The 12,712-nt window shown below is 43.7% G+C and overlaps 1 protein-coding gene across 1 annotated transcript in view; it reads left to right on the plus strand.

The window, feature by feature from the left end:
• Positions 1-1,735: 1,735 nt before the first annotated feature.
• SRD5A2 (steroid 5 alpha-reductase 2) overlaps positions 1,736-12,712 on the plus strand; it is a 68,846-nt gene continuing 57,869 nt past the window's right edge. Inside the window, exon 1 of the mRNA XM_034764976.1 lies at positions 1,736-2,233. Coding sequence (XP_034620867.1) covers positions 1,950-2,233 — 284 coding nt within the window. The 5' untranslated portion in view covers positions 1,736-1,949. The remainder of the gene's footprint in view (positions 2,234-12,712) is intronic.

Consider the following 12,712-nt stretch of genomic DNA (forward strand, 5'->3'; position numbering starts at 1 on the left):
AAAAGCTCATCCACCAGTTGAAAGGCAAGGATCGAAGTGGAAGAAGTGACAGGAGGAAGGATGTTCGGAGAACAGAGCTCATGGCAGGAGGTCTGTAGTCTGTTCCTGGCTGGCTCCTTCACATATTACCCATGTAACCATGAGCAAGTCGCTTATCCACTGTACAAGAGTTGCTCTGTCTCTACAATGGGATAATGGTTCTTTATTCCCTGACTCACAAGGCTGTTGTAAGGATTAATTCATTAATATTTGTAAACCACTTGTAGATCTTTGGGTGGAAGATGCTCTAGACAAAATAAGCACTGTATCATTTGTGATCTAGATAAAGAGAATCCTCCCTATGGTACTCATATGGTCCCCATTACCTCAGTATATTACCACCTCACAATCTTTAATGTGAAAGCAGCAAAGAGTCCTGTGGCACCTTATAGACTAACAGACATATAGGAGCATGAGCTTTCGTGAGTGAATACCCACTTCTTCGGATGCAGGAAGAAGAAGTGGGTATTCACCCACGAAAGCTCATGCTCCTATATGTCTGTTAGTCTATAAGGTGCCACAGGACTCTTTGCTGCTTTCACATTAAAGATTGTGAGGTGGTAATATACTGAGGTAATGGGGACCATATGAGTACCATAGGGAGGATTCTCTTTATCTAGATCACAAATGATACAGTGCTTATTTTGTCTAGAGCATCTTCCACCCAAAGATCTACAAGTGGTTTACAAATATTAATGAATTAATCCTTACAACAGCCTTGTGAGTCAGGGAATAAAGAACCATTATCCCATTGTAGAGACAGAGCAACTCTTGTACAGTGGATAAGCGACTTGCTCATGGTTACATGGGTAATATGTGAAGGAGCCAGCCAGGAACAGACTACAGACCTCCTGCCATGAGCTCTGTTCTCCGAACATCCTTCCTCCTGTCACTTCTTCCACTTCGATCCTTGCCTTTCAACTGGTGGATGAGCTTTTGTGTTTCCTTAGCCTCTTCTCGGTCAGCTCATATTTTAAAACCATCCTGTTGAAGAGCAGGTTGACCCTGTGCTGCAAAGGTGCTCTGTGAAATTATGTTTTTCTGTTTAAAATTCCTATTTCTCTGCCCTTTATTGCTATAGACTAACAGACATTTTAGTATTAACCCTTGCCTGAAGCACAGCACTAAATATTCCTACTGAGCTTCTGACACCTTTATATACTATCCCATCTCCAGTGGTAACCGGGTTTTTGGTCCAAAGATTGTCTAGGGAAAAGAAAAGATGCTGACATAGGGAGCGGGAGCGTGATCCAAAGCCCACTGAAATCAATAGGAATCTTCCCAGTGACTTCAATGGGCTGCAGCAAGCCCTAGCCAGAGGCCCAGAGAAGGGGCAGATGATCGGAGTGCAGGTGAGGGCAGTGCCGTCCTTACCCATAGGCAAAGCACACAGCTGCGTAGGGCTCTGCTCCAGCCCCTGCTCCGGCTCTTCCCCATGCCCCCCACCCCTGCTCCGCCCCAGCCCCGCCTCTACCCGGCCCGGCCCGTCCCCGCGCCAGCCAGCATAGCCCAGCCTGCACTCCCGGCAGCGGGAAGTGCAGAGCCGGCCCCAGCCGCGCCGATGGTGAGTGCTGGGGGGTGGTTCCCCCCGTCCCCCAAACCCGTCCCTCCCGCGGAGGCCTGGGACCCGCTTCCCCCCCCCCCCCCCCCCAGAAGGCTTGGGCCACCCCCGCGGGGGCGTGTAGGGCCCCAGAATAGCTAGGGACGGCCCTGGGGGCGCGGATCCGGGTCTGAGGGGCCAGTCCAGTAGGGCCGCCCCTCCCTGCCCCAGCTGCAGCTCCCCCTCCCTCTAGGAGGAGCTCCGCAGTCCAGTCAGCCCAAGTGGAAGCCGCTCGGCTGGGCGGGGTGGCCGCTGCTCTATTAATGCAGGGGCTGGCGGTGGCTTGGGCTGCCCTGTCCCCATCCCTAGCATGCAGTGCTCCCCGAGCCTGGTGCTCGCCCTCAGCTCCCTCCTGGGCGCCCTGGGCTTCCTGCTGCTCTGCCTCAACCTCCGTGCCCCGGCCAGGTACGGGAAACACCAGGAGAAGCCGGGCAAGCCCTGGACCAGGGTGCCCGCCCGCGGCGCCTGGTTCCTGCAGGAGCTCCCCTCCTTCTTGGTGCCCGCGCTGCTGCTGGCGCTGCGCAGCCCGCCCCGCCTGGAGCCCCTGGGCTGCCGGCTGCTCTGCGGCATGTTCTGCGGGCACTACTTCCACAGGTAACGCGAGCCCCGGCCGCCGCAGCTTGGCGGGCGGCAGGAGGGGGGTGGGACGCGGGCTCGCTGGGGGGCGAAGGGTCTCTGGGCGGCTCGCTAGGGGAGAGCGGGCTCGCGGTGGGCTGGCGGTGCAGAGGGTGGCTCCGACCCCAATGGAAGGGGCTGGGTGCTGGCTTTCTACCTTGGCTTCCTCCTGCTCCTGCGACCGGCGAGGTGACGCTCCTGGCTCTGGTCACTGAACGACGGGACTGGGGTTAAGAGGCTGAAGTCGGTTCTTTACTCCCGGTTCCTTGTTAAGTGCTTCCTTCTTCAAAGGCCAAACTTATTTCAAATGGCTACGTCCCCCTTTCAGAAATGCCATCCGTGGAATGTGGTCAAAACTTTTAATTTCTAAATCGCCTGTCAGTGTCTCAGTCATTATCGATTAATTTAAATAATCCAGAGGCTGGGTCATGACCGGCTGGCTGTGACAAAAAGAGGCTCAGGTCACCCAGCCCCCCTCAGATTGTTCTGAAGGCGCTTGGAGGTTCCACTCGCTTTGCTCCTGTGCAATGTGTAATGTAAGATGAGAGGTCCCCACCACAGTTGCCAACTTTCACGTGGTAAGTAAGCATCCCAACTGTCACAATAAGCCAAAAATCAAGCAAATCCCATTTCAAAACAAGCCAATCCCTAAGAACCCCAACTTTCTATGTGACTAGATCCCCCTGGCATGCAGTCTGGGACAATGGTGGACCCCCTGGCTCTGTCCCCCCATTACCCCTGCTTGCTGGGAGCTGATCAAAAATAAAGAAGCTACAAGCAACAAGATACAAGCCAAACAAGATACAAGATACAAGCTAAAAACTCGCCAACAAGCAACTCACAAGCCAATTAAGCCAAAAACATGCCCAATTTTTGCGTTTTTTTTCTGCGGGTTTGGCATGTCTGGGCCTGACCCCGCTTCCACGTTGTAAATGGTGCATTAATAAGGAGCTGCGTTTTGCCTGGCTACATGTCTCGGTCAGCTCAAATGACACATCCCTGTGACTGTCCTATGGTTCTGAAGGAGCTGGGACCTGCCACTCTGACCTGAAGCATAGTTTTTGTGCAATACGCTGCCCCATGTCATGCCTCACCCCTCTTCCATATTGTACAGGGCTTGAATAGGGCACTGGGTTTTGACTGACAAATTGTGTCTTGGGTCACTCCCCACAACTGTCAAACTGTTCTGAAGCAGCTGGGACATGTCACTCCCTGACCCACAGGTTTGTTCTTGAGCACTATGGTGTGAGATGTGATTCCCCTTCCTCCCCCCTTGTACACCCCACCCTCCCAATTTCATTTTGTACATGGAGTTTGAATAGGAGCTGGATTTTGACTGGCTGTACTTGACAAAATAGGTATTGGGTCACCCCAAGTGACTTGTCCCTCTGACTGTTCTTTCATTATTTGTTATCCGAGATAAGGCTATGCCACTCCCAGAAGTGAACCTTTATTTCTGATCTGACAAATTTATTACCCCAATTTTAAATATGTGCTTTCTTTGTTAGTAAACATACAATATGCATGTAAAAAATCAACAAAAAAGCAGTATTTAGCCAAGTTGTTGCAAATCCAGCTGTAATGTTTTAACAAATTATGTGATAGTTACAAATGAAGAAGTCTATAGGAACTTTGTTTTGTTGTTAGATTAATTAAAAACAGGGAAAATGGCTAAAGTTACCAAAAATTGTTTGTTATAGATATAGAAACATTTGTTATGTTTAGTGTTGTCTTTTCCTTGTTACACAGCAAAAATAATATAAAAACACTACAAGGGCGCAGGTGGCTCTCAAATAATTTTATTTATTAGCTGTATGCAAATGTACAAGACCTAGCTTAATGCACACTTCTGCTATGAGTGGTTTCTGGTGGCTTCTAAAACATAGGAAACAGTGAGCAGCACTATAGCACTCAAAAACTATGTAAAGGAATACTATCCTATATCTTTCTTTGAAGGAGTTAGCATCTGTAGTGTTGCTGTGAAACTCATATAATAGTAATGTGGTTTGGTACATTTTAATGGAATCTGGAGAACTCTTTGTGTGTGGCTGGAATATCTCCACCTCAATTCCGTTTTAATTCCAAAATTCCATCATGAAGTCCTCAGTTTTACCAAGTTTGTGGATACATACAAAATGGTTCACAGTGTTATGTTATCCCAACAACTTTGTACCTATAATGACAACACCTTGTCTTTAATAAATTTTACTGTTAATACAAATAATTTTGATGACTTTTATTGAACTAATCAATATTTGAAAAAATATTTTAAATAGTAATGCTATTTTTAAGTTACATGGAAAAGAGCTATAGAGGGGGCAAATGAAGGATTTTTCTGGGGTAGGAACATTTCATTTTTGTCTGCATAGTCAGTGAATGGTATTTGAAAATATGCAGGCCACTACTCTGAGATGCATCCACGAAATACATCTTGTTTTCTTTTAACTTGCTATCAAGCACAGAAATCTCTGATGGAAATAGCAGAAAGTCAATTTTTTGAATCTTTCTGTGATCAGACTTAACTGTGAGTGTAATGATAAACTGCATGGCTCACCATTAATGAAATTATACGTACTTAGTTTATGTAATGCAATTGCCCTTGTTCACTTTGACTCTGAAATTGTAAAAGAAGTAAAATGTTGCTATTTATTATGATAAAATATTTTAATTAATTATTTGTTGTTGTTGTTAGTATTGATCACTGGTTACACCTATATTTGAGTATTCCTGAGGATTTGTATTAAAAGGCCCTTTTTTGCATAAAGGGAATTTTCTTCATGAATTTCTGCATAGAATTGCTGCATAATTTAGTGCTATCTGCCTCTCCCTAAGGAGGTATTTATGGTCTGTAATCCTACCACCACCATTGACTGCTCCAAACATCCACATGGACGGGGAAACTGATAAAGGTTTGGGTGCAGAGGGGCTAGTAAAAGAGTTTAATAAATTCAGAAATTTTCTGGCCATTAGATCATTAGTCTGTGTCTGACCTCCTGTATATTACCATAGAATTTCACCCAGTTTCTCCTGTATTGAGTCCGCTGTGATGTTGCACCCCATAATGCTTTATAGAAATATGCTTATGAATGTAAATATGACATAACTGGAATATGTTTTATGCTAGATATGCCATGTAACATATCTCTGCAAAGGTTATGATCTACTGGATATATTCATCCTATTTACATGCATGTATCATTTTTGTATTCAAAGTTATGAATATTGGCTATGTATCTAGGGGAAGGGATAGCTCAGTGGTTTGAGCATTGGCCTGCTAAACCCAGGGTTGTGAGTTCAATCCTTGAGGGGGCCACTTAGGGTCTGGGGCAAAAATCAGTACTTGGTCTTGCTAGTGAAGGCAGGGGGCTGGACTCGATGACCTTTCAAGGTCCCTTCCAGTTCTAGGAGATAGGATATCTTCACTAATTTAATTTGTTTGATTTTAAGTAGTCTGAGTGAAGCAGTTGGTCAGCTTCTTGAGAATAGATTATTCTCAGTAAGTGCCCAATCAAGAAACACTTGAGCTAACAGAGAGCTTTGAGAGATGCCAATCCACATCTGAACTTTCCTGGGAATGTAGCTCAGCCTGTAAAGTTCTGATTCATGCATGGACATGTGACTTGTCCATGTGACTCCAAAACTCCATCTTGCAGCTGGATTATGCATAAGAGAGGGGAAGGGGTTTCCACCCCCAAGAGAGAGTCTATTTAAGCCCCTATGAACCCCTCCATTTTGTCTTCAGCTGGCTCAAGAGGTAGCTCTCCACCTCCAAAGGATACCCGAAAGAAACTGGAACAAAGAACAGTAACCACAGGGGTGTGAGTGATTCCTGGACCCAGACTAGAAGGAGGCTAGTCTGTTTTAAAAGCTTACTGGAACATCACAGGGTGCGATTTCATCTGTAATCACTTTCTTACTGTATTAGGCTTAGAATTGCATGTTTTATTTTATTTTGCTTGGTAATTCACTTTGTTCTGTCTGTTATTACTTGGAACCACTTAAATCCTACTTTTTGTATTTAATAAAATCACTTTTTACTTATTAATTAACCCAGAGTATGTATTAATACCGGGGGAGGGGGGGACACCTGTGCATCTCTCTCTATCGGTGTTATAGAGGGTGAACAATTTATGAGTTTACTCTGTATAAGCTTTATATAGGGTAAAATGGATTTATTTGCGGTTTGGACCCCATTGGGAGTTGGGTATCAGAGTGCTGGAGACAGGAGCATTTCTTAAGCTTTTTTCAGTTAAGCCTGCAGCTTTTGGGGGACGTGGTTCAGATCTGGGTCTGTTTGTAGCAGGCTAGAATGTCGGGCACAACCAGGCAAGGCACTGAAGTCCCAAGCTGCCAGGAAAAATGAGCTTACAGGTAGTCTCAGCACATTAGATGGCAGTCCCAAGGGGGTTTCAGTGATCCAACCTGTCACATCTGGTAACTATTCTTTTTTTTTATTATTATTATTTTATTGATTTTCATAAAGAAGGAGGCAATGAAAAATACAAGAAGGTAAATGACTTACAATTTGATATTTTTTTCCAAATATCAGGGTTGGGACCCACAGCTGAACCCAGACCCAGCTCATTGCTCTCAGTTGACAGCTAATGAACAAGGCCTCCTGATTGACTGAAGACCCCCTCAGTCACAGTCTTAAACCCTGCATCAGGCCTGGGTTTCTGGCTGCTCAACAGCATTCCATACCCACAGCTGTATTTGTATTCCTGCTCTCAGCTCCTTTCATGTTCCTTGACCTTGCTCTGGCACCTGCTTCTGTATCCTGCTCCCTGACCCTGGTTCCACTTCTGGTTTCCTATTACTGGTTTCCTGTTCCTGGCTCTTGCTCCTGTCCTCACCGTGGCTGATAGTCTGGCTCCAACCCCTGGCTCTCGGCTCTGGCTTGTTCCCCAGACTTGGCATTCGGTTTCTGGCCACTGCTCTGACAATTGACGCCAGGTCTCTGGCTGTCAGCTCTGGCTCACTCCCCAGACTTGATAAATCAGCTCCTGACTTGGCCACTAGGCCTGACTACCTCTGTTCCAACCAGTAGGCAAGGCAGCCACAGCCCAGTCATTATACCAAATCACATGCTTCACTGGATCTACAATAGAAGTAAGCAATTATGTGGTTTTGTAACTCGTTAAAGCTGCAAGACCAGACAATACAAAACCAGACAACACTACATAGACCTAACATGTTAAGGAGGGCTAACAGTAATACTATAGAAGACATATATGAACAGGGAGAAGAAACAAAGAGGAGAAAGGTAGACTGGAGGTTTGGCATTCTTTGAGCCATCTCAACATTTTTTATCCAAATGTATCTAGAAAGAGGATCCAAATTTCTTCAAAAATCATGTCATTGCTCTATATGGCAATACCAATAATCTGTGTTTGACTAACATGTATCTTCTAGAATGGCATCCACTCTTGATTTGAAGACATCAAGAGATGGAGAATCAATCACTTCCCTTGGTAGTTTATTCATTGGTTGATCGCCCTCACTTTTAAAAGTTTGAACATAAATTTCTAATTTGATTTTGTCTGCCTTTAACTTCCAGTCATTGGTTCTTGTTCTGCATTTCTCAGATTAAAAAACCCTTCATTACCCATGTGTACTTGTATACTATAATCTAGACATGTCTCAGTCTTCTTTTTGATAAACTAAACAAATTGATCTTTTTAAATCTCTCACTGTATGGCATTTTCTCCAGCCTTGAATAGGGTTTTTTGGCTCTTTTCTGTGCCTTTTCCAGGTTTTTCAACATCCTTTTAAAAACGTGGACACCAGAATTGGGTGCAGTATTCTAATATGAGTCTCACAATACCATAAACCGAGGTAAAATTAGTTTCCTACACATATATCCAAGGATTACATTTGCTCTTTTTACCACATCATTGCACTGGGAACTCATGTTCAGTTGCTTGTCCACTTCATTAATGATTTGGATAATGGAGTGGAAACTATGCTTGTAAAATCTGTGGATGATGCCAAGCTTGGAGGGATTGCAAGGACTTTGGATAACAGGGTTAGGATTCAAAATGACCTTGACAAGTAGGAGAGTTGGTATGAAATTAACAAAATGTCATTCAGTAAAGACAAGTGCAAAGAAATACATTCAGGAAGGAAAAATCAAATAGCTACAAAATGGGCAATAGCTGGCTACACAATACTTCAGAAAAGGATTGGGGGTTATAATTAGGGTGACCAGATGTCCCGATTTTATAGGGACAGTCCTGATGTTTATATATATAGACCCCTATCACCCCTCCACCCCCGTCCTGATTTTTCACACTTGCTATCTGGTCACTCTAGTTATAGTGGATCACAAATCAAATATGAGCCAACGATGTGATGCTGTGATGAAAAAGGAATATTAACAGGTGTGTTGTGTGTAAGACACGGGAGGTAATTGTCCCTCTCTACATGGCACTGGTGAGGCCTCAACTGGAGTATTGTCCAGTTCTGGGTGCCATACTCTAAGAAAGGTGAAGAAACTGAAGAGTGTCTAGAAGACAGCTACAAACATCATAAAGGGATTAGAAAACCTGACAAATGAGGAAAGTTTTTAAAAAACTGGGCATGTTTAATCTGGAGAAAGAAGACTGAGTGGGGACTTGATAACATTTTTTAAATATGTTATCAATTGTTCTCTGTGTCCATTGAATGTAGGACAAGAAGTAATGGGCTTAATCTGCAGCAAAGGAGACTTAGGTTAGACATTAGGAAAACCTTTCTAATTGTATGGATAGTTAAACTCTGGAACAAACTTCCAAGGGAGGTTGTGGAATCCCCATCACTGGATGTTTTTAAAAACAGGTTGGACAAACACCTGTCAAGGATGGTCTGGGCATACTTCGTCCTGGTTCTGTGTGGGGAGATAGATTTTATGGCTCTTGAGGTCCCTTCCAGCCTTACAGCTTTGTGATGCTATGATCCCTAAATACCTTTCAGAATCACTGCTTTCAAGGACACAATCCTTCCCCTGCCCCCGTTTGGTAGTTATGGCCTGCATTCCTTGTTCCTACATGTATTAAAACATATTTTGTTTGAATCGGATTGCTCTGTCCTCTTCATTATTTACCACTCTGCCAATCTTTGTATCATCTACAAACTTCAACAGCAGTGATTTTATATTTACTTCCAGTTGTTGATGAAAATGTTGAGTAGTGTTGTGCCTAGTATTGATCCCTCCAAAACCACTCCAGAAACACCCACATTCTGTGATGATTCTCCACCGTCGTCTACTTTTTGAGTCCTGCCAATTAGCTATTTTGTAATCCATTTAAAGTGTGCTTTATTGGTATTGTATAGGGATAACTTTTTAATCAGAATGTTACAGTACTAAGTGTATTGTATCCTTTCTATGGCGGCCCTTATACTGCAGTGATGAGCGTGGTATCAATGCACTGCTGGAAGGTGCTCAAAGCAATGTGACTACACATCTGTTGTATGGTGTGTTTTTTTTCTCTCATCCTATCCCAGGGATAGGAACAGGTGCAGGGGAGTATATTGTTTTGGCAGGGTTTTAGCTTTTTTGTTTTTGTTGTTGTTTAAATATGTATTGCTTTGGGTTTGTTAGAGAAGGCAAGATCAAAGAAATGTGCCTTGCAGTTGGAGCAGAAGGCGGCGAGGTTTGTGATGGTTCCTGAGGGAGTTCATTCCACAGTTTAAGACTGACCCCAGAGAAAGTTCATATCTACTGCACAGACAAGCTTTATCCTATTGCAGAGAGTTCCATTGTGACTGAGGAGTGGAATTGTTGACCATACTCTGTGTTCCTGGAGCTTAGGAAATCTTTTGGATATCCTGGGGCTAGACACCTTAAAGATAAGGAATGAGACCTTGAACTAGATTCAAAATCCAATAGGAAGCCACTGTAAGGAGGGAGGACAGATATATGATGTGTGCATGATAGCCTCTTTTGCTGAGGAGGTGCCTTGCAGTGTTCTATACTAGTTGGAGTTTCCTAAATGCTGATGGCTTCATGCCCAAGTATATCGCATTGCTGTAGTCCAGCCGAAAGGTAAGGATGCATGAATAACTGAGGCCAGGTCATTGTCTTCTAGAATGGGTTGGAGTCTCCTACCCGGTCGGAGATGGCAGAAAGTATATCTCGCGCTGCAGCATGGCTGCAAATACTTTACCTTTATCAACCAAACTAGAAATGCCATCAAAAAGGAAAAAACAGGTTTGTTTGACAAGACCTATTTTCCATGAAACCATGTTGACTGGAATTAATTGTATTCCTATTCTTTAATTCTTTAGCAATTGAATCCTGTATTAGCTTTTCCATTGTTTTGCCCAAGACTGATGTCAAACTAACCTGCCTACAATTACTCAGGGCATATTGCTTGCACTTTTTGAATATTGCACAATATTAGTACTCTTTTAGTCTTCTGGAATGTCCCTGGTATTCAAACTTTTATTTAAAATTAAAATTGATGGGCCAGAGATCTTCGTAGCTCACTTTTTATAACTCTTGGGTACAAGTTATTAGGGCATTCTGATGGTCTGGAAAGTAGTTCATCAGTCTCCATGTGATACAAATACATCATCCTGTTTCTTTTTAAATACAGACCAGAAATATTTATTGAATGCTTTCTGCATCATTATTAACAATTCTACCAACTCTATCCATAGGTGCTCAACCCCCCTCTGCCCCTGTCATGCTCCCATTCCATCCCCTTCCCCAAAGGCCCCGCCCCAACTCTGCCCCCTCCCTGCCCCTATTCTGATTCCTTCCCCAAATCTCCACCCTGGCCACACCTCTTCCCCTCCTCCTCCCTTGAGCGAACCATGTTTCCGCTCCTCCCCCCTCCCTCCTGGAGCTTGCTACAGCTGTTTGGCAGCAGCAAGTGCTGGGAGGTAGGCGGAGGAGTAGGGATGCGGCACGCTCAGGGGAGGAGGCTGAGGGGAGGTGGGGCGGGGAGGGGAGCTTGGCTGCCACAGGGTGCAGAGCACCCACTAATTTTTCCCTGTGGGTGCTCCAGCCTTGGAGCACCCACGGAGTCAGTGCCTATGGCTCTATCTAGTAATATGTCTATACCCCTATACCATTGCTGGGATTTCCTTAGTTACTAATATTCTCTAAAAACTCCTTATTGTCATGAGCCATGCCAGCAATGGATTTTTCCCTGATGTCTTTAACTTCCCCTATCAACTTTTTATACTTTTTAACTTCTCATTTATATATATGATTTCTTATTGTTGCCTCCACTTTCTTGATTGTGGAAGCATGGCTTTTTGTTCATCTAATAAACTCTCCTTTAAGGATTCCCAACTTTCATTCATGTTTTCTTGTCTATTTTTTTCTTCCAATCAATTTCACTCATAATTTTCCTTAGCGTTGAGAGATTAACCCTCTTGCAGCACCAAGTTTATATATTACTTGTTCGGACTGTCCTCTGTTTGCCCATATTGAATGTAATCAGGTTTGATCACAGGTCCCTAGGCAACCACCAGCATCCAGTCCAGTGATTAATTCTTTTTTATCTGTCCTAATGAGGACCAAAATAGAGCTACCTTGTATTGGGTGCAGCACCTTCTGTGCTAGAAAATTATTATCTGTAATTTTGAATTACTGAAACAATGTTTTATTACTGGCTGCATGAGTTCTCCAGTATATGTCTCCAAAGTTGAACTCCCCCATAACAGCATTATTTCTGTCAACGCATTAAGCACCTGTCTGTAAAGAGTAACTCATCCTGTTCTCTGGTTTGAGTCAGTGGCCTGTAACAGATCCCCACCAGACCCCAAATTGTGCTTTGTTAGTTAGCACATTGATCCATATGCATTCAAAATTTTGTGGTTCTGAGTCACTGATAAATCTAAAAGTGGTAAGATGTCTTTAATATCGCGTGTCATTCCTCATCCTCTTACCCATTCTCTTCTTCCTAAACACAGTCTCGCCAGTCGTGAATTGTCCCACCAAGTTTTAATAATGCCAGTTATATAATTTTTCTTCATCAATGAGAATTGCTAATTAATTGTTAGTTGTTACCCAGACTCCTACCACTGATATATAAGCAATTGAAAAATTTATTTTCTTCACATTCTTTGCCACATCAGTGCCATTTGTTCATGACATCTTTAGTTTGAGTTTTGTACTGCATTTGCCTCCTTAGCACCCTCCCCTTGTATTGGTAGTTTAATGCCCTCCTAGCTGCTCCAGCTAGTCTCCAACAAAGCTGCACCATTGTGTGCCAAAATAATCATCAGTGAATTATTGAATCTTTGTGTGAGTCAAAATCCCCAAAGAGATTTTAACAGACCAGGGAATCAATTGAACCTCCCATATGATGTGGGAAGTCTGCAGCTTGTTGAAGATGAAGACCCTTTGGATATCTGCATATCACCCTCAGACTGATGGGCTGGTTGAGTGGTTTAATCAGACCTTAAAGAAAATGCTCCCGAAGTTATTTGCTCAGGACCTTCGACATTGGGATCAGCTACTCACAG

Source organism: Trachemys scripta, chromosome 3, assembly GCF_013100865.1.
Source record: "Trachemys scripta elegans isolate TJP31775 chromosome 3, CAS_Tse_1.0, whole genome shotgun sequence".
Classification (NCBI taxonomy): domain Eukaryota; kingdom Metazoa; phylum Chordata; order Testudines; family Emydidae; genus Trachemys; species Trachemys scripta.